Source organism: Topomyia yanbarensis, chromosome 2 (genome assembly GCF_030247195.1).
Source record: "Topomyia yanbarensis strain Yona2022 chromosome 2, ASM3024719v1, whole genome shotgun sequence".
Classification (NCBI taxonomy): domain Eukaryota; kingdom Metazoa; phylum Arthropoda; class Insecta; order Diptera; family Culicidae; genus Topomyia; species Topomyia yanbarensis.
Genome location: NC_080671.1, coordinates 453,428,717 through 453,455,648, shown reverse-complemented (window position 1 = coordinate 453,455,648; position 26,932 = coordinate 453,428,717). Strand labels below are relative to the sequence as shown.

Here is a 26,932-nt window from a genome sequence, read left to right as displayed (position 1 = left end):
AAAATAAAATACCACGAACAACAAAATTCTTTGAACATTTTGCATGCTTCGATATAACGTACAATTCGATATAACGTACAATTTTTAAACCGAGATGTACGTTATATCGAAGTTTACCTGTATATTGAATGTTCGAGTGTGTGCTTCAATTTTGTTTACGTGTTACACTACTAATCAAATGGAGTTATCTGATATCAGCACAATCGAAATCGTGTTGATCCTTCTCCTATCACCAAAACAAATCGCCACAAGACCGGTTGAGTATGCGATAAAACTGCTATTGTTGAGAGGTGCTGTAAATTCCCTTTCTTAAATTAGGTATAAATAAGTATTTAAAGAATGGAGGTTCGCTGGACATTTTTGGGCATATAGTGTGGGATAAGATTACGGTTAGGATTCCGTAATGTTTTAGTGGAGATTAAAGGAAACTTCTTCATTGGATTCTACTGTATCAATTATTAAAAGCTGAACACATTACCTTTATTATCCTTTGAGTTTTGAAAGACTTCGGACACGAAACTTGAGAATAAGTTTTATGTGTTCAGTAATATAGTACACGACTACAAAAACAAACATGTCTGAATTGCACATACCGTCTCATCACGATCGGTTACAACACTAAACTGACCGGTACTGCATCTGTTTGATACTGCAGTGCCTAACGCCTTATCACATTTACCGGCCGCCATGAACCGGCTGACGCAAGCATTGTCTAGAGCCGTAAATCGAAACACCAATGAAAGTACTGGTTTTACGCTAATCTTTGCCTAAAATCCGTTCGCTGTGTCTGGTTTGTTTATCTATGTTTGCTAGCTCACTAAAGCCCAACTGAATTGAGCCTCTGAAATATCTATGGCGCTTTTGTCTCAGTTATTTCATCAATACAAAGCCTATCTTTTATTTTACAGATTCATAATTCGAAGAAGGATTTTTGGATCATTTCACAAAATGTGTAAATAACTATCCTGAAATGAAGGATCGATTTTCACTTTCCGTAGTACTAAGAGTGGTTTTGGCTGGATGGGGCATGTCAACTTTTCCTTGTACGTAAATAATACAGACTTATCCGATTGGGGTACCACTGTTAGAATAGCCGCGCAGAAATTACCGAACTTAGCGAGTGAAATATTTTTATTCATAAGTAAGTACTTAAAACAACCAAGCGAAAAAGATACGCATCATGAATATCATGGGAGTCTTCAGAAAAGCTATGTGTTTTGACGATATCTAATATTTTCTAGAACATCGATTCCCAATCTGGGGTCCACTGACCCCTAGGGGGCCGTGAAGAAGTTACCAGGGGTGCGCGAAGAAGATTATTTATCCTGAAAAGCCCTTCTGAAAATAATATTTGAATACTACATAAAATGGATGTTAAGCCATGAGGGTCTGCAATAACCCTGGGTGATTACGAAGGGGTCCGCGGGACGAAAAAGGTTGAGAACTGCTGTTCTAGAATATACTACAGTAGAAAAGACGAGAAAGGTAAAAACTGATTTTAAAGTACAATATTCCAAAAGAAAAAATTGTGGACGAAAACGAAAAAAAAATGTTTGTGCGTGGGTACACAACTTAATGCTAATCCAAACCAGCACCAAATTGGCGCCAAACGCCGTGCTATGCAAAAATCCCATAGGAAATATGTTGACCAAAACCAAAAAAAAATGTTTTATGCTTAGGGCCCCAAGACCAAACATAAGCCTGTTTTTCAATTCTGTTCCAATGTTTTTCGTTGGGAATTTGGCATAGTAGCAGGCGTGTGTTAGTTACTGTTAGAGACTGAAGAAGGGAATCCGAGACACTAAAAAACTAGACTTTGATTTTAAGGTGCAACGCATAATTTCATAATAAAATAGAGCATTTTTTAAAGAAAACTTCATTTATATTCCGAAGCACATGTCATGCATCACTGGAGTCTTCAAAAAAGTTATGTGTATTTTCGCGTCAAATTCACACAACTTTGATATGTTTGGATATGGGCACAGTTGTAGACAAAGGTCACATCAAAGCATGGAAAATCTGTGAAACTCAGAAAAGACTTTTAAGCGCCTTTTCCAGTTTGGAACAGCTGTAAGGCGGCCCAAGATCAAGCGACCCAAAATACATTCAGTCATGATTTGGAACTCCCAGGTTAGGTCGCATTCCCATATTTCTTTTAAAATTTATCGGTGGCTTGAATATTCGAATCTATCCATTTTAGATGTTCTATTTAGTAGTGCTATACAATACACTATCTGCACGACTCGGCTGCGTTTTCGATTGATCATTTCAAAAACATTTGAAGTTGCTTAAATTACAAAAAGGCTCGTTAGTGCTCAATAGCTGGCGAAAGTACACCCATTTTTATACCTCTATATAACAGCATAATTATTGAAGAAGTCAGCAAGTTTGCATGTAATGACTAAATCGTTAAAACCTAAAATATATTTACTTTATCTTTCTCACTGCATACTTAGTGACGCAAATAACTATTGTCATTGACACTACACTACATAGCGTCAAGTCGTGTGTTGTCTAGCATCGTCTCCACTCCGTCGGACCTAAACTAATCCATAGCCCCTACGTTTGAGTGACCCGGGTATGGCTTAGTCGCATGCACTAGATCAGAGTAGAAACCGAAGGTTCAGTACACACATGCAAAAAATTGTCATTTTAAAAATATCAAGATATTCATATCATCATTGGAATTGAAAACCAATGGAAAAGTATTGAAAAAATACGTTCAGTTCGGGTTCAGCGCACCAAAATTACCCTTAGATGATATTTTCAAACATTTTAAACTACTTTTGAGGTTTTGTCCAGCTTTTGTATGGAGTGGATCCACTGTGCATCGGAGAGAAAAGCAAAAAGTCACCAAATTTTCACGTCAAATTCACACAACTTTGAAATGTTTGGCTATAGGCAGAGTTGTAGACAAAGGAAACTAAAATATATACATGTTACTATGAAAACTCAATATACAATGCAAATTAGAAAGAACCAAAAATAGGGGAACCCGTGTCTATTAAGACCGTGGCGGTAATTGAGACCTCCTCGATTTCTCAGAAAATTGTAAGACTTTTTGACTGTCGGACATATTCGTAGAATCGCCATTCTGAAACAATAATGTTGACAGATGAATCTCATTCTGCAGTTTGTTTGGAAAGGAGATACGTGTTTTATTTTGTACCCATCCTCTAAGCAAAAATTATTATAATGGTAAAACCGCGATTAAAGTAAAAAATAAAGGTGCGAGAAATAACAGGTAAGATAAGCTTGAGGCTCCTATTTTATGGAATGAATTTTGTTTGGGTGAAAACACAGATATTTTCAAGACTTTTGTGAGAAATGAGCGTACGGGGCTATTCGGACCCCCCATTCCATCAACCACCGTTCAGCGGCTTGCAGCTGCACATACGATTGCACACACCACAGCGAAAAAAATATATGATGTGCCGATCGACAACTGTGACTAACCAGATTAAGTTCTCTTAACACATTTTATTTTGGTTTTATAGAAGTATCCCCAATAAAAATTTCTTAGCTAAACATAATTGCATCGCAGAAAAAAAAATGACGGTCTACCTTGTCCCATAGGGAGGTTCGAATTACCTCTACATTGTGAAAAGATGGAAAATCGTAGTTTTGCAAATCGTCGCCTATCGTTTCGATGTATTGGTCCAAATGAATTAGTATGGCTCCAAAATGTAGCTGAGGTCTCCAACTAACAATTAGGACCTTTGACCGATAAATTCATTCACATCTACCAACCTAAACGAGCGATTTGCTTAGGTAGGTCCGAATAGCTATGCCCTCCCCCATATATTTGTAATCCCTAAACAATAAAACAGAAAGAGATTCATCTAATCGAGCTACGCAAATTTATCTTAGGTCGAGAAATGCTGGAAACTCCACAAGATAACCTTGAGCTTCTTTTTCCTCCTCGGTCGGGACAGTGTCCATTCTGCCTACTGTCCTAATCACCTTCGGCTTGACACCTTTGTGACGTTGTATCTTTGGACTCTGTGAACAAGTCGGGTATACTCATGATCTGAAGAAGGCAAAATACACAATTGACAGTTCCACACTTTCATTAAACTAATGAATCGTGTGATAAGTATTACAATACGTCGTGGTGCGACATGGTTTCTATGATAGTCCACTGATGCTGCTAACTGCAACAGGCCGCTATATCAGAACATTTAAGTTAGGCCAAAATGAAGGCAAAATATTAATTTTGCTTGGAGTCAATCTAAATAACGATGTTTTAAATATGATGACACTCGACCTAATATCCGTTCGACCTAATGATTCATTCGGTCTAGTGACCCATTCGGCCTGACGGTTTTCGTTCTTATGATCTATTCCGTCTAACAGTATTTGGCATAACGGCTTTCGGCCTCATGGCCTGACATCCTACTGACTGTTATACTCTACTCGATTCACCCTGATTACTCTAGAACTGAAAAAGGTAAAATTGGATGTAGCAGGTATACATAAACACATTTAGTCGATTTGATTATGGGCTCCTCGTAACCCTAGTAACAATTGAGGTTTTATGGTAGTTTTATAGCCACTGATAAAACTTAGATTGCACTTGTAGCGTGCTATAAAACTTCAATAGTTACTTGGGAAAGGACCTTATCTTCGCAAGTGTCGACCAGAAAGTGTAGCATGAAGTGGTCAGTACGCAAAAGCGGTGGACCATAAAGCGAATGTTTCCTCCTCATCTCCTTGATCGTCACTACAGACGTTTCCGAAACGATACTTCCTGTTGCCTTCAAAGTATAAGAAGAAATTCCCGAACACCATTGAGAATGCAAATGAAAAACGTTTCTCCAAGTATCATTCATAATGGATTTCACTTCTTATTTTGACATGAATCTTTTAATGCAATCTGTATTGCGAAAGGAAAAACCGTGCAGACGAATTTAAGTCTTTTCGTTATCCATATATACGTGAATCCGGGTTTTAACGTAGTCATATTCAACGTCTTAATGCTTATTGTTTCTCGCAATGAAGCTTTCTGCGTCATCGAAACTATTGAACATTATCAGTACAACATTACGTGTATGATGTAGTTGAATATGTGACACAACCGTTAGCTTAAGCGTTATTTTTACTTCTACCTAGTGTTTTGCTGACGAATTTCGTTTGCTCGCCTACCCGGTTTTATCACGTTCGAATTGACGAAAATGATAATTAAAATAATGATTGATCAATTGAAACGAATCAAGGTTTAATCCCTTCTAGATGAACTAAAATCCTTCCTCAGAACCGATTTTTGATATTGTGTACTAAAAGCGCGGGTGAGTCAACATTTAATCACGAAGCAAACATTTTTTTTTATTTTTTGAATCAAAGTTACGCTAGTACGAATATTTCTGGATATTCTTAGCTCGCATGAAAAAAAAAGTAAATTGAAAACTTTTTGATTTGCTTGCGTTAAACAATAACTGAGTCGCAAATTCTCAAACAGACCACCCAAATTAGGTGAAATTTCAAATTCAATAGAAGGTAGTATTTGTCATCACGAAATTATAAAAAAATTACTACGGGCAGCCTCATTAACCGATCTTAATGATCTGGAAATGAAATTGTTGAAAGATAAATATCTACCGCGTTTTTCACGATCCGAAAAATTTCATTTTCGATCATTTTATATTTCAGCTTTTCACATATGTGTCTGTAATTTCGTGAAGCTAGGTTGCGTTTTTCTCTTAAAAACGTGAAAATCAGCTGCTTTTTATCCTACCATTTTTTCAAAAATTTATCCAAAGCGAACTTCATGCGAACTGCTCCGTTCTATTTACCTACCATCACATATCCTGAAAAAAGGAAAAAAAAATATCCTAATATTGTTCCTGTCCCACTAACATAATACTTTTGCTGTGAAACTCGTAGAAACAACGAGTGTCGGACTAACATTCTTTTGCTTCGCCGAACAGCTTTTTTCGCTCAATCACTCAAACAGCCTCAAGCAGAAAGATCAACTATGGGCAAATTGTCTGAAGTAAGCTAAACCATCCATATCTCAAAAATAAGTACGTATCAGAATCTAAAACAAATTAAAGGCTTTCCTAAAATTCTAGTTGATATACACTCCGGTTTTTTTACACGGGGGGGGACGCGTAAATGAAAACCGCGTAAATTTCAAAAACTGCGTAAATGAAGACCGCGTTAGTTCAAGAATCCGCGTTGATGGAAACCTCGTTAATGGAAACCGCGCAAATTTAAAAATTCGCGTAAATGAAAACCGAACAAATTTCAAAAACCGCGTCAATTTAAAAATTCGCGTAAAAAGCCGCGTAAAAATACCGCGCAAAAAACCTGAGTGTAAAGATGGCACTTCGCAACAAATTGTGATTTACTCATATTTCGTTGAAAGTCGCAGCAACGCGCGGCTGGTATTAGCTAGTACTCTATAATAAGCTATTCCAGCAAAGACGACATGGACGTACACGAGAGTGGGGGAAAGGGCAGACTGAATCATCAACAATTGTCCATGAGGGTACATCAGAAAAGAATTCTGCGACGAGAAGGAAGATGCTTACACACAGCGGAAAGACGTCAAAAATGATTTGTTTTGATAAATCAATTATTTTGATGACCAAATTTAAATTTCTAAAGGTGAACGACCTCTAAGGCAAAAGCTAAAATAAATAACATAATATTCTTTCGAATTGGCATGAAAGATAGCACAGAAAGCAATTGACCGATTTAAATAAATCAAGCTTTTGATCTCTTCAGAGTTGTCCGTGAGAATCCTCGAAAGGCGTCTCAAATGGACCGAAACATCGGATAAAGATAAAATCATTTGTTTCTGATTAAAAATAAGACTGCATAGCTAGACACCTAACCGTATCGTTTAACGAAAATTATCTTTATTATTTATTATATTATATATTTAAATTTTATTATATATTTAAAGTTTCCAACGGCTGAGGTTGTTTCTAACAGTTTAAGAACGAAAAACTGAATCTTCACACCACCCCGTAAGATTATCCGAAAAAGGCACATTTAAAAAAAATATGTTTTGGTTATACAGAGTGTTAGAAAATTTATTCAATTTCCGTTATGCAATTATTGAACAACATTTTCTAGAATTTTGATTCCAAAAGTACTGAAAATTGAGAGAGTGGCAGGATCTCTGGAGGTGTCTCGAAAAAAAGTGTTTTACGGTGTATATCCAAACTAAAAAAAATACCGGACCAATAGTTGTACTTTTTATTTCACCGTGAAAATCTTACCTAGCAGACTATTACGTAATATGTTCCAGTTTATTATGTGGCAGAATTCGACATGCAACATGTGTTTCTAAAGTCCGTTGATCGCACACGAGTTGGACTTATTTTTGACCTTGGCAGTATTTCCACAATACTTTCTAAAAGTTATCGTAAATATTTTGATGAGCAAACTAAACACCTAAGTTTAGAAAATTAACTCAGTTCATCTTTTATGCCCCACCATCATACTTCAAAACTACCCTCCACTAGATGATAATAGCATCAACACAAAGGTGTTTATTTTAGATCAATCTGGATCAATCATCGCTTATATTTCGAAGCGTTTTCGAAACTAATTCGCAATAGATTTCACAACGACCAGAAGGTGATTTACACCGTCCCCGGGATGCTAATCAATTTCCTAGCTTATAGCCAAGTTCAATTCGCATACTGCCAGTAACCGCTAAGTAAATCAATAAACAGATAACAAATACGCCAAGATGAAAATAATTTTTTACTTCCCACTGGAAACAGATTCGCACGATCGCTGTCATACACGTCTCAAATCATAAAGTAAACAGTTTGCGTTGAGTTATTACACGACACCAATAAAGGGAGCGTGAGATAGCGTGAAAGAGACAGAGGGGTTTCGTGAGATAACCTTCTAGCACATGACCACCTTCTTTGTTTTCATATTTTCCATCAAAAAATGGCCCCTTCATCCGAGGAGACGATTCAGCAAGCACGACCGGGCGGGTCTCGGTAATCGCATCCTGTCAAGTAGATCCGCCCGGACAATGATTCCGCAACGACATATCCTTGCATCATTCGCAGTGCATGCAACGAACAGAACAGCTGATTGCTACGTTCTTTGCTCCTCCACGAACCACGGATGGGCGAACATACGATAACCTCAATCGTAAGGCTAAAATGCTAAGAGGCCATCGCATCCATCATGTTGTCTATATGGCCGCAGGGCATGTTAGCACGCGGTGATAACGAGCCAAGCAGATGAATCGGCAGGAATTCCGTTTCGAAAAAAAAAAAAATAAAAATAAATCGAAGCATTATGAGAAGTGTGACTCCCATCCCACTGAGTCCAACTCGTGGCAGTATTATCTGGATTATTTTAAATTCATTATCAAGTTCACCTTCTTCACTGTCCAGCACTCGACAGTTCCAAATAAATATTCCATTATCAAACGAGCCGGCTCCGGGTGGGTGTTGTTCGAAGGAAGCACACAGGTATCTCCACAGCAAACAAATCTTAGTGCACACAAGCACACACACACACTAGATTGGCAGTGGAAAATTTCGATCGATGATCTAATTAGTAGCTGTTGTCACTTTCAACACTCGCGACGCTCAAACCAACAAATAAACCGAACAATCGTCCAGTGAAGTTAATCGCGAGAAGTCGTGGGATCCAACTCGCGCCGTATCTTATTTCTCCTCTTTATCTTCGTTGAATTGAGATTTTTACCAGCTGGAACCAGTTATTCAAATCCGTGCTTGGAATCCGGATTCCCGACATGACAGACAACACAGTATAAAACGCAAATTCATTTGCATGACATGACACCTATGACAGGCGGAGATAGAAGTTGAAGTTCAACAGTGTGTATTTCGTACCAAGGTCATTTTGGAATCCACTCGTAACGGCAATTTAGTAGAGATTAACTAACGGTTCGGCCTTGTCCGTATGAAAACAAAAAAGCAACTTTCGCACAGCACGTCCGCCGTTCGATGGTTTTTCCCGCCCGAATGCACCACACTACTATCTCGCACGGATTGGAGTCGTAAGGTAATTTGTTCTCGAAACACGTCGTGACCACGGGATGTGATTTTGGGCACACACGCGCGACGAAGTTCAAAACAACACTGACCGAAACTGATTCGAACGAAAGGCGCTCAACCAGCCAACTCTGTGCGACTGTCTCGGCTGTTGACGCGCGCTGATATACAATACACACTAACTAACCTACACACACAAATGCCCATCGCCGATGTGTGATCCTCATCGTTATCAATTTTTTCGCGAACTTCACGTCCGTTGCTTGGTGATGAAATGGATCAAGAGGCGTTAATAGCGAAACTTTAGCTCATTTTAAAATGTGGTTCCAGCGGATGCTAATTTTGTCAAATTAGTGACCGGTTTGTTTGGTTTATCGAGGAGTTCGATTAGTGGATTGTGTTTAGGCAGAGTTCTCAGAAACAGACTGCCTTTCCGGTTATCCACTTAGTGGCGATGGTGACTGTAAACAGTAGAAAATGTTGTTGGGAAAGCTTTTTGTTTACACGCTACACGGCAATTATTTTGTTACAGATATAAAAAATTCTGTTTATAAGATACTGTCCTCATTGCCTTTTTCAAAAGCCTATCCATATTCAGCATTCTTTCAAAATATTCTTTTCGTGTCATTCAATTTTTATCGAATACGCTCTATAATAAACAAGGTAAGGTGAAGTTTAAAAAATGCTGTCGATCAAAATCATTAAAAAAAAAAAAAAAAAATAGTAAAATAGTCGTGACCACAGGCTTTTTTAACTTTTCTAAAAAAACCACCCACACTAAGCTGAACCGTGTTACGATTTCGCCGTGTTTCATCAGCTAATCAGAACTTAATTTCCTGCGAAACGTTAGGTTTGACATGAGAGTTGCAACGGAACACAAATCGTGCTTCAATCTCAGTTCTAGTGCGAAGTCTGAGTAAATGAAAAGTCCATATTTTTTCCGGTTTTATGGAGAATGGCAAAACAGAGGTAAAACTGCATGACATATGAACGCCTACCCTCCGTAGGCTAATTGCAAAATACATCTCCCAATTCAGAGAAGTATAATGTTCACGTAATACTTGGATTAACAAATCAAACGAAATTAAATTTAAACAAACAACGATATGCACCAATGAATGGCAGATTCTTACGTGCGGAAGATGTTGAGGGGAATGCATCACAACCGATTGTCCACTCATGTACGGCAAACCAATCGGAAATACATTATTTAATAATATTAGTTGAACCACCAATGACTGCAAAAGCAGCATCCAGCACTTCCAAATCAACTGCCAGCACAATCGGCGAGGAAGTAAATATCAATGACGGCGAGTTTACGCTGGTGACCCGTATGTGTAAAAGGCAAGAACGTCTGATCGAGAGCGTCAGGATAGCATTAACGGTGATGAAATTATCCCCACCGCGAAAGATGGTCCTCACGCGTTATAAAATGTTTCATGCACGGGAGCTGATGGACAATAATATTTGTTTTGAAAAGTTGGATTTTAATGTTTCGTGTTCCACTTGTCAGTAACTGACACCAACTTGCTGTCAGACGATTTATTAAAACTAGCACCAAATTGGTGCACCGAATCCGAACAGTTCAGACAACATGTGTGAACGCCTAAAGTAACTGGGTGGTGCCGAGTGATGTCCCGGTTAGCCAACTCTTGGTCGCTGACGAGTATAGGGAAACCAACTGTCTTTTGACATGAGAGGCAGACGCCTGCGAGAATGCAAACATTTTTTTCCAAAGGAAAACAATTGATTTGTCAATTTGCGCATAAGGGCACAAGACCTAACATTGAAAAACTGGATTTTTCGTGTTCCACTCATCAGTTAATTGTTTTGGTTGTTTTGTTAATTTTGATTTTTGCGTATTGTAAACATATGAAACACCCACTGTTTCAGAATCAATTTCATATGGCATGGACCAGCTAGTAAAGGTTTGGAGTGTTTTTAATATGAAGTGTCGGACTTTGGTAGTTTGGAATTAACTGAATTTCAAGCGGCTAAGACTATAAGGTTTTGAATCACTTTGAAAGTCAAACACTCCTGAAAAGTTCATAATCTCTTGAAAAAATGTACCAGTTCTTAAAAGATCAGAATCAATTAGATACGTGAAATAAATAAGATTTAAAAGAGAAAAACATCTCTTGAAAAATGTTGGACCCAAAGAGTATAAAATTACTTAAAAATGGTTCTAAACAACATGGAATAATTTGAAAATGAATAAAGTGAAGCACGAAAAACTTAAATGGTCTGGAGTATTACTTCACATGAGCAAATGTGAACCTTAGATCCAACCATGCAGACCACTAACCGCACGGCCTTTGCTTTTGCAAAACTTAATTCAAGAAGTGGTCGATGCTTAAAGGGGCCTTCTCATCAGTGGCTCATAGAAAGGTTAGCTAAAAAAATTAACGTCATTATTACCTGAAACAAAAAAGTGAAATACTTTCTTGTTCAGAAGGTTTTTCTGCCCGGGATAGACTATTATGGTGATTGAAAGTTGAAATTGAAAATATTTGAGTCATTTTTTTTTAATAAATTACTCAATTTTCAACCTTTTCAGCAGTAAGCGTGTAAATAGTATTGTAAAATATAAGATTTTTAACACATTTTTAGTCCAGTGCGTAATTAAATTATCTAAAAAACAGTGCTTTACTTCAATGCATAGAATTCGTTTTTGGCAATCGCGCACGGAATTTTGAAAAACGTTTTACGTTGTTTTTAGAAGCAAAAAAAAAAGAATTAATAGGAAATTTACAGGCATGAGATGTTAATCAGGTATACTCTGAAACTTTACCATAACATTCTCTGATAACATTTTTAACGATTGCAGTAAAAAATCGATTCTCTGAAGCTGGCTGATGAGAAGATTCTCTTAACAATCGATAGATGAAACAAGTTAAAATTAGATGGGTAGGTAATGTCTGGGACTGGGGTAGGTAACTGGTGTGTCGTGACGGCCACTTAGAACTGTCAATTCAAATCCAAGATATCCAACGAAATGAGCAATTCGTTCATCGCGGATTTCAGTGCACCGGTCGCATTTCCAAATACATGTATCCTCAGTATTCCAGTCATTATGTACAAAACAAACACCGAGCTTTTAATGATTTTACAAATATTCATTTCAAGAATTTACAAGACATAAGCGTCAGTCACTCACGAACATGCTTCGGTTAGATGTTTTGGAAACCGTTTTTTTAATGTTTTTTTGGAAGTTTCCAACCATCGGAAATAAATACACTACATGGTGAATTACTTTTGTTTTTTGTATGCTAGTTCTAATGTGGGTTATTGTCAGGAACGAAACGATTTTCGCGGCATTAGAAATTTGGTTCCTATTAAAATCGGTTGTCAGCCCGGAACGAAGCAAACTTAGTACAGCATCAGTGCACCAACCAGCCACAGTCTCAAATAATTGTCTTCTCAGTAAACCGGTCCTGATGTACTGATGCTCCGTCTGTCACCTTCAAACAGCTGACTTCGAATGATGATAATTTAACAAAATATTTGTATGTTTGTTTTATTCACGTCACTTCAAATTGATGATTCATTCGTCACGTTCACAACATTCAGTTATGTGCTCCATGTTGATGGCTCTGCCTGGGATACATTAGGAAATTTCGGTTTTCCCCGTCGTTTTTGACAATTTTCTAAATATTTGTTTTACGTTATTTATCATTATTCAAACTTAAATGAAAAATTGGAGAATATTTCTTCGACTGACTAATGCCAACATCGTTCAATTTCTTTCAGTAGGTGGAGACCGTTTTCTACGAAACGATTAGAAAGAATTTTTCAAGAGTCTTTTATCGACAGTAACACAAATACCTCTCACATTATTTGGCACCTCAGATATCCATTTGGGAGGCTTGAATTCATGAAAAACTTAAGAAGCACCTTCTTATCTACATATACTCAATGCAGAAAATTACCCAACATTTGCACGATCTGAAAGTAGAAACGTGTTAGATCTAACTCTCAGCTCTGACAGTATTACGCATCCGTTGGTTAATTTGCCAACGCCCAATGAACTCAACCTTTCGTTATCCAATAAAATTGGGACACCTCTTCGCGTGGGACTAAATTCGTAGATTTGGGGTTGCAATGTGGTGCGATGTCTGCAAGAGCTCTTGAATGATCAAGAATTTTTGATCATTTAGATCGCCGCATGTCATAGTTCCGAGTCTGCAGGCCTGGACCACGGTCAGATCAACTTGACTAAATTTTGGGTACCTTCCAACAATTGATTCTTCGAGTCATTTAGATAAAATTCTTGGAACGACAAACTTACTCACGATAGTGGCAAGTATTATCCGAACTTCCCACAGAGGCCCACTTTTGTGCAGAAGCAGCTCTTTTTAGAAAGTTTCGATTCTTAGGCATGAGCTCGCAGAATCGCGACGGCTAAATATGATGAAGTAGGCAGTTGAAGGTTTTGTTCCTGGAAAGTATGGAATTATTCCATTTTTTGCCAAAAAGCGCTTTTCAACTCTTCGAACATAGTTTGAATATTTTGATTCGTTACCGAATAATAGAGCCTTGATTCGAATAAGGCGAGAAAGCCAGCAGCGTCCCGAAGCTTTGGCGGGACTAGGATATTCTGCGCACCTAGACGTCTACCGCGAGAATTCCGCAGTATTTTTGCTGCATCGGTGACCGTTAATACGGGCTGGTAATATTTCCCATATATGTTGATAAGTAGGTTTTTCATGCCTTCAGAAGTTAAAGTACTTCTTTTAACCTTCCGGCAGTCGCGCTAGTGCACTGAGTGCACGCTACTCTGCAAATCTAGCGAAATCGTCTTAGAGCGCCAGCGGCTGCTCGTTCAGTGGGTCATAAGCGCGACTTCCGGAGGGTTGACTTGTTCTAACTGTTACTATCAATCAAAGAAATGTTGAGAAGACATTGAACGGCTTAGCACAAAGCTCCGAACAACGTGACTTATAAGCCATTGTGATCTGATTCCTGATCCTGAGACCGATTCTGGCCATGCAGTCAGAAAGGATTCTTTGCGTCCATAGGAACGTCGCAATTGATAGGTTAACAGAATGATTAACAGAGAAATTCGAAATAAAATAATTTAGAAGGACACGCGAATTTATTTTACTTTATTTTACAAATAACACTTGGATGATGTAAGAATTCAAATGATTTCCAGCGGTTTTGCACAGGTTGGACAGTTTTCGATAGGAGCACCTACGAAGGGATTAACCATTTTCGCTGTATTAATCGCTTGATAAGTTCCGGAAATACGACGTGCGCACTCACTATCTGTTTATAGGTTTCAAGGTAACGCATTATTTATTGAAGCGAAATGGCGCATAGCCAGACAATTCAAAACGATTCGACAAAGCTGATAAGACTGATATGTACACGTGTTAGAAGATGGAATTGCATCAGACATGCGTGATATTTGATGTGTATTGTTCTATCAGTATCACTATTGCCTTCGGGATCCTGTTAACATTTTCAACCAAAGCACACTAATAAATAAAAAAATATATGACCCCTGAAGGGCACTTCAAATAATCTTCAAGAACATAGGTGAGTGTGAGACGAAGGTTCTTTTTAAACATTGATATATTTTAGCCGGTTTACTGACAAACTTAGACAAAATTTTCCTACAACTATTTGCCTAGTTGGCCCAATCTTAGTAGTTTGGACCAAGAAATATAATCTATAACATTTTCTATGGTAGATCTGAGTTCAGAAAAAAAAATCGCTTATATCAATTTTAATTTTGAAATGATAGTCAATTAGTCGAGAAGTTGCTACGTTAAAGGTATTGGTAAATCTAAAAGACTTCTCCGGACAAGGTTTCTTAATACAAGTCAAATAATTCAATCAATCCGTAAATTCCATACGTACTTATGAGGATTTCAAAATAGGTAAGCATTTTTATGAAATAAGCAGTATAACGCCATCAAACGATGTATCCTGTTTTAACATTACAGTGGAGCGGTCGTGTTGCTTCGAATGTAAAGTTGAACAATGCAGGTTGCATGCTTTCGGGCTGCATATACAATGGAAACTATAAGTCACGATTCTGGAAATAAAGTTGTTGAAGGCGGGCGCAGTTATTTAAAAAACATAATAGATCATTTAGCAACCCACGACAAATAGCGAAACAACCTCGTTGAAAAACGGTGCTAATAGAAACGGTCCCATATTGCTACCTTGTGGCATAGCAAAAAGAAAGCGTTATTATACAGGAACGAAGCCAATTGATTTGTCGCAATTTATACGGATTCCATTGATGTAGACCGAATAATTAATGAAATAGTGTGGAGAGGGGGGACGTGCATAGCGTAGTTGGTAAGTCGATTGCCTTGTACGCAGCTCACCTGGGTTCAATTCCCAACCCCGCACATAGGGTTAGAGATTTTTCCAAAAAGTAATTTCTCTAAACCGAAAAAAGGCGAGTGACCCTAAGGTTAAAACCTCTATAATCAAAATAAAAAAAGTGTGGAGTTGGAAAAATAAAACAACCATAATTGTATTATTTTGGAGCCACTTAATAAAATACCCAATAGCTAATATAATAGCTACTGTATGCAGTAGAGCAGTCTTTCACCAAAACATTCGATCTGATTAATAGTATCAACATACCAACAAAAAAAAAATAAAAATCTGTTGACACCAGTTATAACACGCTAATTGGTACGTGACCATCGTATTACTCGAATATACATTAGGTTGTTACATTATTATAATACCATGCAATCAGTCGGATTGTTCAAAGAAACAAAATTCGCTAACTCGTTTTGTTGCTTGTAGAATCAATTCGAAGATCTGTTTGAAGATATTGCTTTGTTAATAATTCTTGGAAACACTGTCATGCGGCAGGTGTCAAGTGTTTATCATACCTGTGCTGGCTCACATTAATAGGTTTATCTTAAATTTCAGAAAAAAGCTACCATGGAACAGATGGGTAGCTTTTAAAATAAAATAATTTCTCTTGCGACTACCTACCGGATAGCAAGCCACGGTCGCTAGGTACTTGGCTATCACTAACTTAAAGTTAAATACTGGAATTCTAGGCTTCAACTAGAGAATAAACTATTAGTTTAACAAATAATTTTCAAGACCGCCTACGCCAACGTGCCGTGTTTAACTTTAACCGTTCAACTTTATGCAAACAATAGAGAAATTGTTGAATTGTGAATGTTATGTGAACAAAAGAAATCAAATGATGTTAATAAAATTTTTTTGCCTTTCTCCTATAGAAAAGTTATGCAATCACTCTGAACATCGTCAACATAATCCGGCCCGGAGGGCCGTCTGTCATATACCATTCGACTCAGTTCGTCGAATTCGGCCAATGGCTGTGTGTGCGTATGTATGTGTGTGTATGTATGTATGTACCAAAAATAAGCACATCGGTTACTCGGAGATGGCTGAATCGATTTCATCAAACTTAGTCTCAAATGAAAGGTACGACGTTCCCATAGGCTGCTACTGAATTTCATTAAATCTCGAGTTCCGGTTCCGGAGTTACGGGTTTAAGAGTGCGGACACAGCAAATTCACATTTTTGCCTTTCTGCTACAGAAAGGTTATGCAATCACTCTGACCATCGTCAACCTAATCCTAATTTTTTGCACTTGCATAAGTTTTCTGTATTTTATCAGGGTCATAGTTAGGGGGATACGGTGAGGGGCACCCCCCCCCCCCCACATCACTCATCACCCTTCCCTAAACAGCCCTTACCTCATTAAGTGCCTCTCCACGCGAATAAAATTTTCTAATTCCTCTAGAATAAACTTTCCTAGTGGGTCTGAAAAACCAGTGAAAAATTTGGTTTGAAATGATTTTGAGTTGAGAGACTAATTTAAAATTTCTAATCAAGTTGAACATTTTTGGCGGGGTCCAAACCCCCGAGCCCTCCTCCTGGATCCGCCGCTGGTTTCAAGTGTTTCAGCGTCGACACATAGCAACTCAAGTTCGTAGCTGTCGATTCATTGTACATATGTGTAAATCACATTGAATATCTAACAGGCAGTTCCACCATTATATTAAACATAACCAGCCATGGAATCGTAGTTTGGATAAATGAGGAAGGCACAATTGCACTACTAGGTGGATTAAAACGGGTTTTTAGTAAAGTCATGGGTGCATTTCAACCTCTCATCAGAAACCAATACTAATTTATTGCCGGAATAATTTAGCGCCAGCTTGACGCTTAATTCCAAAAACAAAAACACACGCTGTTTGAGAAGCAATAACGCGCCCTATTTCGTATCATAGCGTTAGATAGGAAAGAACAGGTATTTTCACAACACACCCTGTTTGAAATACCCCGGAATGGTTTCTGCGAGTTTCAAAATGAACGGATTTAACCTTTCTGTATATCTACACGAAAGTTGCAATTAATGTATAGAGAGTATGCTGGAATAGATCGTGCAGTCGTATTTCGTTTTGTATTTAACCATATAAACCAAGATCTCTATTCTTAATCAACGCATTGTATCTTATTAGAGTTACGCCGTGGCCAAGGTGGTGTATCAATACAACATTTCGTGTATGATGGAATTGGATGAAGGTGACTTCCTTAACCTTCAGCTACATTTGCAGCTTAAATAAATTTGAAACTTATAGCCACTGTATTATACCGAAGTTGTGTTCACGCTCTTTGCTGGTAATCCTCTTCCATCACTAAACAAACGATATATACCGCTAGCCCAAAAGTAACGGTGCTTTATTAGTCAGACTACATTAAGGTGAGAGTTGTATGTTCATTGCTTTGTTTGTTTATAGACACTGACTCGGGCAGAGTTTGAACTCCGACTGATACCCTGAGCAGTTGTCGTTTATTCGTTTATTTAATTCATCTGACAACACATAGTCTCAATGAATAAACGAAAAACTAACTATAAAAACGAAGATCGCGATATTTTCTGTATGAATTTATGCGACGTTTCCCTAAAAGCGAACAGATCCTCAACTGTGGAGAAAGTTCGCCTACATGCTGATATCGGTACGTTGAATCCAAACACCGTACGATAAAACCTTTATCTTTATCTTATTAGGGTTCACACTACAGAGTTAAAACATGTTATAATAATTAGCAACAAGAAAAATGTCATCAAGATAGCGTTAAAAAACGTTTTAACTCGTAGTGTGAACGTAGTATTACGCCGTGGCCAAGGTGGTGTTGAACGTTATCAATACAACATTACGTGTATGATGGAATTGGATGAAAGTGACTTCCTTAAGCTTCAGCTACATTTGCAGCTTTAATAAATTTGAAACTTATAGCCACTGTATTATACCGAAGTTGTGTTCACGCTCTTTGCTGGTAATCCTCTTCCATCACTAAACAAACGATATATACCGCTAGCCCAAAAGTAACGGTGCTTTATTAGTCAGACTACATTAAGGTGAGAGTTGTATGTTCATTGCTTTGTTTGTTTATAGACACTGACTCGGGCAGAGTTTGAACTCCGACTGATACCCTGAGCAGTTGTCGTTTATTCGTTTATTTAATTCATCTGACAACACATAGTCTCAATGAATAAACGAAAAACTAACTATAAAAACGAAGATCGCGATATTTTCTGTATGAATTTATGCGACGTTTCCCTAAAAGCGAACAGATCCTCAACTGTGGAGAAAGTTCGCCTACATGCTGATATCGGTACGTTGAATCCAAACACCGTACGATAAAACCTTTATCTTTATCTTATTAGGGTTCACACTACAGAGTTAAAACATGTTATAATAATTAGCAACAAGAAAAATGTCATCAAGATAGCGTTAAAAAACGTTTTAACTCGTAGTGTGAACGTAGTATTACGCCGTGGCCAAGGTGGTGTTGAACGTTATCAATACAACATTACGTGTATGATGGAATTGGATGAAAGTGACTTCCTTAAGCTTCAGCTACATTTGCAGCTTTAATAAATTTGAAACTTATAGCCACTGTATTATACCGAAGTTGTGTTCACGCTCTTTGCTGGTAATCCTCTTCCATCACTAAACAAACGATATATACCGCTAGCCCAAAAGTAACGGTGCTTTATTAGTCAGACTACATTAAGGTGAGAGTTGTATGTTCATTGCTTTGTTTGTTTATAGACACTGACTCGGGCAGAGTTTGAACTCCGACTGATACCCTGAGCAGTTGTCGTTTATTCGTTTATTTAATTCATCTGACAACACATAGTCTCAATGAATAAACGAAAAACTAACTATAAAAACGAAGATCGCGATATTTTCTGTATGAATTTATGCGACGTTTCCCTAAAAGCGAACAGATCCTCAACTGTGGAGAAAGTTCGCCTACATGCTGATATCGGTACGTTGAATCCAAACACCGTACGATAAAACCTTTATCTTTATCTTATTAGGGTTCACACTACAGAGTTAAAACATGTTATAATAATTAGCAACAAGAAAAATGTCATCAAGATAGCGTTAAAAAACGTTTTAACTCGTAGTGTGAACGTAGTATTACGCCGTGGCCAAGGTGGTGTTGAACGTTATCAATACAACATTACGTGTATGATGGAATTGGATGAAAGTGACTTCCTTAAGCTTCAGCTACATTTGCAGCTTTAATAAATTTGAAACTTATAGCCACTGTATTATACCGAAGTTGTGTTCACGCTCTTTGCTGGTAATTCTCTTCCATCACTAAACAAACGATAGATACCGCTAGCCCAAAAGTAATGGTGCTTTAGTGGTCTGTCTACATTGAGGTGAGAGTTGCGTGTTCATTGCTTTGTTTAACAGTGAGCCAATTTCTACGACACCAGCCAACGAATGCATCCAGAACCTCTTGAAGCCGAACGCGGTCATCCGTATTGCGGACTACGAGGTACAACGTCAAGTCATCAGCGTAAACCAGTTTGCATCCAAAACTTTGAAGCAAAGTAATGTCGTTGAAGAAAAAAGGTATTAATAAAAAAAGATTTCTGCGTATAGTCTGGCTTCCTCATGCAAATAATTTGATTTCGGGATGTAGGAGGTGTTAGCTCTGCCGATTTTCCAATGATCCATTTCAGAATGACAGAGACCTAGCGGTTCATTCCGAGGTCATTTTCCCGTCGGCAAGCTCGGCTCAACTATAATACGAATATCAATTTATACCAGTATTATTATTAAACTTTCGATTCCTTGCCACGAATAAGTGCGCATTAGAGTGGCTCGAAAATGACATTTTTCAGCACAGGACTTTTTGAGTTCCTTTTGTGGTCCCAAATGCCTGTGAAAAGTTTGGTAGCGGTTGGTTGCTTCCCGGGTTTGCGCATTGCGTTAAAAGTTTGTATGGGATTTTATATGGGGAAATCAATTATTTTGCATTTACGTTAATAAAGATCCCTATTTCACTCAATATGAAAAACCAGGTTTATAAAACGATAATTCAAACCTTGGTTAACAACTTTGTCGAAACCGGTTACTAGCTACGAGTTTTCAAAAAATAGTTATAACTATTTTAAAACTTATGGTTCAATCCAAATGCAGAAATTAATTATTTATTCCAACACTGTCAGTATACCACGACACCGATACTTTAAACTTGAACAAATGAGAATATATTCATCGCAGAGACTTGGTACCTTTGAATGAAATGTTCAGAATGAATTGCTAAATAACACAGACGTAGTCAGAAAATGAAAAGAAGAGGGAGGGGGAAGGCTTATGTACTCCCCAGTTCCCTGTTTAGATAGTTTAGTATAACATAAGGAGCACGCACTTCTTCAACGCAGGTTTGTACCGTCGAATTAAAAATTAATCTTACGTGTTTGAGTGCTACTATTTAAGGGCTCTACTGTTATCTCATTTAAAATGGTACAACGGTTTATAAGTTTTACATATTTTAAAACCCTATTTCTTAGCCGTTCAGAGTCAGAATTTAAAAGAAAAATGCATATCCTTAGATTCCTTGAAGTCTCGGAATTGTTTTTATTGAAGTTTTCGTTTGAGAATCTAGAAACGAAACCAGGATAGTTACTTCAAACAAGCGTTTTTGAGTTAGGTTCACGCAAAACAGAGGTGATCTTGGTGGACCAGCAATATACTTCAGGTTAGAACCCAACGCGATTTCCAGACCTGAGTTAGTTTTTGCATCAAGCAAAAATAACATAAATTTGTAGGTGTAAATCCTAAATATTGTAAATGTTTTTTCCCACAACAAAGATTGTAGTATGATTCATATTTGGGTCTATCAAAATATTAAGAAAGTTCAGTCGTTGACTTTTACAAGGACGTAATGATTCTTTGTCTTATACAAAACAACCTAAAAAGAGACTGGGGAGTACACAAGACCCCCACCCCACCCCCGCTTCTTTTCATTTTCTGACTACGTCTATTTCATTCAGCAATTCATTCTGAACATTTCATTCAAAGATACCAAGTCTCTGCGATGAATATATTCTCATTTATCTAAGTTTTTAATGTCGATGTCGGTGGTGCACCGGCAGTGTTGGAAAAACTAATCAATTTCTCCATTTGGATTTTACCATAAGTTTTAAAATCGTTATAACTATTTTTTGAAAACTCGTAGCTAGTTACGGTCTTCGGCAAAGTTGTTAACCAAGGTTTGGACTATAGTTTTATATATCTGGTTTTTCATTATCAGTGAAATAGGGATCTTTATTAATTAAAATGCAAAATAATTGATTTCCCCATATAAAATCCCATGCAAACTTTGAACGCAATGCGCAAACCCGGGAAGCAACCAACCGCTACCAAATTTTGCACAGGCATTTGGGACCACAAAAGGAACTCAAAAAGTGCTGTGCCCGCTAGTTTAAATCATTTTGAAGTTTTCCCATACAACCGCGAGCCACTCTATTAGACATACGATTGCATGTGACACAACGATTGACGCTGTACAGCTCAGTGGTGCCACTGCCAAACTACGTGATTTAAACAGTTGAAGTTCTTTTATATTTTTCACTCTAAACTAAATGTCTGTTATCTGCGGTTTAACTAAATGCATGCGATCAAACGGTTTCGAGAACAGTCTTTATGCGACATACGTTATTAATCCATGATTTGTGAGACTTGATAATTTTTACATTTGTTGTTGGAGAGCGTCATATGCAAATATTTACTATAAACTTGATAAGCTCATACCTGATAGCTGGGGATTTCTTAGATTTGCACGTGGGAAAGTAAATAAACAGTTTCTTCAATAAACTCGACCGATTAATCAAGATTCATCTTCAAAAAGTCTCTGGCCTCAAACAGCTTAGCCGGATTTTTCAATGGCAACCAACAATTATTCCAATGCGTTTTGGAAATGAGGATTGAGCCACAGAATCATAGTAAAGGTTTAAGCTCATATGATTTAGCATGGCTGCAGTGAGTAATTGAATAGTGATAAATGTCGTTCTCTCGCCAAACAGAGTTTATCGCAGATAGAAAACTAATAGAGTTTTTGTTTTACATACAAAGGTGTAATGCAACAGAAGAGTTAGACTGATTCCACTCAAGGAAGAATGGGAGTATCACCGACAACACCGGTGTATCATTATTGAAATCATCTCTTATGAGAAATTAAAAAGGTTAATCGGCTTAATAAACACCATACCGTGGAAACGAATCTGATGAAGGGATAGGTAGCTAATGACATAAGAATAACCGATGTGACAAAAGATATACTTAGAGGACATAGAATGCACTCAACATATTGTCAATGCATAATTCTAATTTTTCTTTTACCAAGATTTGATCAAAACTTTCGGCAATGTCTAATTCCCCCCTTAGCACCAATGCAAAAATCAGCCCCAGTGCTCTAGAACATCCTCAAAACAAAAGGCAAATAAATTGTGCGAATTTTTCCTCTAATACGTGGATTGTTCGCAGTGCTCGCTTATATAAAAGTTAATGCTAGTTGTAATTTTTGCGTTATATATTGAGTGTTTTATTGGGAACATCAAATCACCAGATTAGAGCTTAGAAATATTGATATCCCAAGCTTGAAAGAGGACCGGATTTCAATTCATGCCCGCCGAGCTGAAGGGTATGTTTCGATTGTTTGCTTCGTCACTCATTCGTTCGGTGCAGCGCAGTCATTGCAGTTGCTAACTGAATGTTGTTTTGTATTCTGGCTCTGAGTGAGATTATTGAACCAGAATGTACCAGGTATAGATTGCGCAATTCATTTATGCTCGTATGAATGTAAAAGATGCAACCCTTTTCCTTCAAGTTGACTCAATAGGTCGTTCACAAAAAATGGTAAACATAGAATTTACCGTGATGGGGATCCATTGTCGCAGCTTTGGGTGGAAGCTGCCGACACCGTGCGAATCAGCAACACATATGCCACAGATGAAGTAACAAGTTACTTTACGTTTGTCCGGACATACCGTAGACTCAGCTGATTCGCATTTCTAATGCCAAAAGATCCTGACTCCTGCGGTAGCAGACAAAGGGTTAAGTCGCCGGTAAATTCTAAGCTTGCTCATATGACCCTTTCCACGCTTTTATAAACTTTCTCCCTTCAACTCTTTGCTCTCCCTTGAGTATTATGGCTCTTGAAAAATATACTTCACCTACAAATCAAATGCCGTAACAAAAAAATGATAAAAATACGTTTGTTTCTATTTGAATAGTTCGGACATAATTTCAAGAGCCCCAAATCATACAGCTATTTTGGTTGGAATTTGGTACTCAAAGCAAGCAAGTATTCGTTATTCATTACATGATGTTCTCCCGTGGTGAACTTGAGCAGACCAACCTAATTGATATACTGCAAGACCATAATTGTCGTTCTCAACAGGAATTCCATAACATGGCACAATTATGCGTAAAGCGACAGTATCGCCTCTCGGTGACGGTTTTTAGTCGCAACAATGACATGTGTTCATTCGCACTCTCTTGCCGGGTGTGGCTTATGAGACTTTTATCGCTTACAATTTGCGGAGAACTGAATTTTTAACAGTAGTTAACGAAAGAACGACAGCTCTGAATGTTTATCTATAATAATTATAAATTCACTGATTAGTTAGTTTGATGTAGGTATATGCCTAAATGGCGATTCTTTTGACTAGTCACATAAATCGTCAAATACCCAATTAACAAAGTTTCAGGAGAATAGTTGAATAATTGAATGCCTTGTGATAATAATTTTAACACTCTGTTCCATTCTACATATCAATCTTTGCAGAAATAATAAACTCAGAATTCTGACACAAACTGTGTTAACCCACCCTTCTAGTGATACCATACGTAGAGTCGCCAGAACTGTCACACAGTGACTCGATACGTCCACTGATTTTACTGCTATGTAAAATCTCACTTTGACACAGGTGACCAACCAAGCTAAGCTACGCTAATGAATTTGGTTACGGCTCACACATCTTGGCACATATGCTCCATGAGGCCTATCACGAAAACAAAATAATCTGTGTCAAAACCACACTTGAATATTACTGGATAACGTTTGATGAGACGAATTCATAAACATTACCATTCAACGATCAAGTGGTTTTACAAACATTTTCATAGATACGATATCAATAATGCAAATACTCACATTGAACGTCTGCCACTGGTTGATCAGATACTGGTAGCATGTTTTACACGCCTGTACCAATCCTTTGGGATCCTTCGGTCGAGAACGGGCAGGCCTAAAAAACAACAAAAATACGTTACCTCCGCACAATTACTGTCAAACTTCGTGTATAATTACCTGGCATGCGTCTCGTCGAAAATAGGGAAGTACGGCTTCTCCTGATCCTTGGCATCCTTCGGTTTTACGGTGGAAATTTCCACCAGACTCCCTCTCCGCTGTTCATCACCACACACGTAACACACCTCAGTCATTGAATTTTTATCCGGCATCGATAGGTCCAGTATGTCCGTTCCGGTTCCAGGGATCGGGCCAAGAGAGGAATTCCGCAAGTCCAGCGCACCTTCCTCTTCCAACCGATGGGACGAGGACGATGTGGATGAAGACGACTTATTATCTACATTTGCGGTAGCAGGGGCGGCAGTAGTTCCGGTGGTAACTGTAGCTGCTAATGAATTTGCATAGGTGCCAATTTTCAGCTTATGATGCGCGAAAGATGACATTTTCATACCATCGAACCGTCCTGCTAGCACTGGTGATGCCGTCGCAGGCTGAGTGGCTGAGGGTGCCGATGTAGTAGCTGCCACCGGGGATGGATTCTCCCGGGACATAGGCCTCGGTGTGACACTCTTTTCGTTTCGACTGGAAGGCCTCGATCCCTGTTGACTGTAGCTTCCACTACTGTTAATATGATTTTCGATGTACCGCTTGGTTGGATGATAAGCTTCGGTTTTACCCTGTGGAGATTCGTTCCGCGAACTCGACCGGATTGGGCTATCGTTCCTAGCTACTTGAAAATGCTGCGGAGGAGCACCGCCCATAGCACCGGGATGGTCTTGCGAACGCGGTCGTGCTAAACTATTGGGACTATCAATTCTACCATAAGAATTCATGTGCTGCGACTGGGGGGTAAGCGAGCGGCCACTACCCGGCGTCTGCTCCGGGTTCAGCCCAAGCACTTGGGTGGCATATTCGCCCTGGGTGGACATTTCCGCTCCAATGTAGTTTTTGCCATCGGTTCGCTTGAGCCAGTACAATCTCTGCGAGATGGGTTTACCCTCTCTTTCGTGGTAATCCCACTGTCGGGCGAATGTGGTAAAGCAGAGATTGCACGAGCGTACCCCTACCTGGGCCGGTGTCCATTGGGGAACACCGTTGGGTGGTAGGTGCGTTTCAAGCAGTGGAAAATATGGCTCATTCGGACGGTCCGGGTTTGGCCGTACTCGGAGATAGAACTGATCGAGGGCACCGCGGGCGCCACACACATAACAAATATTGGAAGGATCTTCGGCTTGCGGTTGGTGTTGTTGTTGTTGCTGCTGCTGGTGGTGGTGCTGCTGTTCGTGGTGAGACTGGACCTGATGTTGTTGATGTTGACTGGCTGGCGGGGGCTCCGGATGCGATGCCAGGGAGCCCCCACGCAATTCGTTCTTGATGTAGGCTTTCGCCTTTTCCATAATAATCTGCAAAAGAGAAAAGTGCGGCTTTGAGAAAAGTTTGCACAAAGGTTGAAAAATATCAGCTATATACTATTTGGTGAAATGACAGTTAATAAAATTCGTCATTAGAATGGAGAAGCCTCTCAACGGATAAACGATAAACAGTCCACCCCAATGCCCTAAGAAAGATTAAAATGAATCACTTCTTCTGAATATGGTCGAATCTTCATCGAAACACATGCTACACCACAGTTTCATCAAACTCATCATCATCATCATTATCATCGACTAAGGTGTGAAGTTTGGTCAATCATGAAATGTGACATGTAGGAGTCATCATCGTTTTTGTGGCACAAATTTGCAAGCAACAACATCGCAACCACCAAAGCGTAAATCCCTGCACTACACGACATCAGCCGAGCGACTGGGTAAATATTTGTTTGCCCGTGTATAGATTTAATCTAAGTGTAAATATTGAGCTCTTACCATACATACGAAACGAAGAAACTAGCTAAACGAAGGAAAAAAATAAAACAACAGACAAGCTTAAGGTTGGACAGAGAAACGGCAAAAGCCACAAACGAAAAAAGCAGTTTTTTTCCACACCGTATGTCAGATCTTCATAAAATTCAATCAGCAGTACAGTAACAACATTCTACATACGCTGATTGATTTTTATGAAGATCTGACATACGGTGTGGAAAAAAACTGCTTTTTTCGTTTGCGAATTTTACGCATTCTCTGTGCAACCTTAAACGCGATGACGATGGCGGTGGCGGCGGCTAGACTCTTCTAAAAAAAAGTAAAAAAAAATGAACCAGCAGCTCCACCGGGCGAGAAAATTGAAATCAAAAGACTACAGGAGTTACGTATGGAACAACACGACAGACCTTATATGATGGAAGACGAAGAGTGCAAAAAGCTCCCAGCATTAATCGTGTTTTGTATAATTCCGACTCTCTGGCTGGCGGGTTA

General features: G+C 38.6%; 1 protein-coding gene across 3 annotated transcripts in view; it reads right to left on the bottom strand.

The window, feature by feature from the left end:
* Positions 1–26,932, bottom strand: part of LOC131685845 (uncharacterized) — a 226,212-nt gene that overhangs the window by 155,145 nt on the left and 44,135 nt on the right. For all 3 annotated transcript variants that reach the window (XM_058969833.1, XM_058969834.1, XM_058969836.1), the window contains exons 3-4: positions 24,639–25,981; positions 24,483–24,576 (exon numbers count right to left, since the gene is read on the bottom strand). In XM_058969833.1, coding sequence (XP_058825816.1) covers positions 24,483–24,576; positions 24,639–25,975 — 1,431 coding nt within the window. In that variant the 5' untranslated portion in view covers positions 25,976–25,981. The remainder of the gene's footprint in view (positions 1–24,482; positions 24,577–24,638; positions 25,982–26,932) is intronic.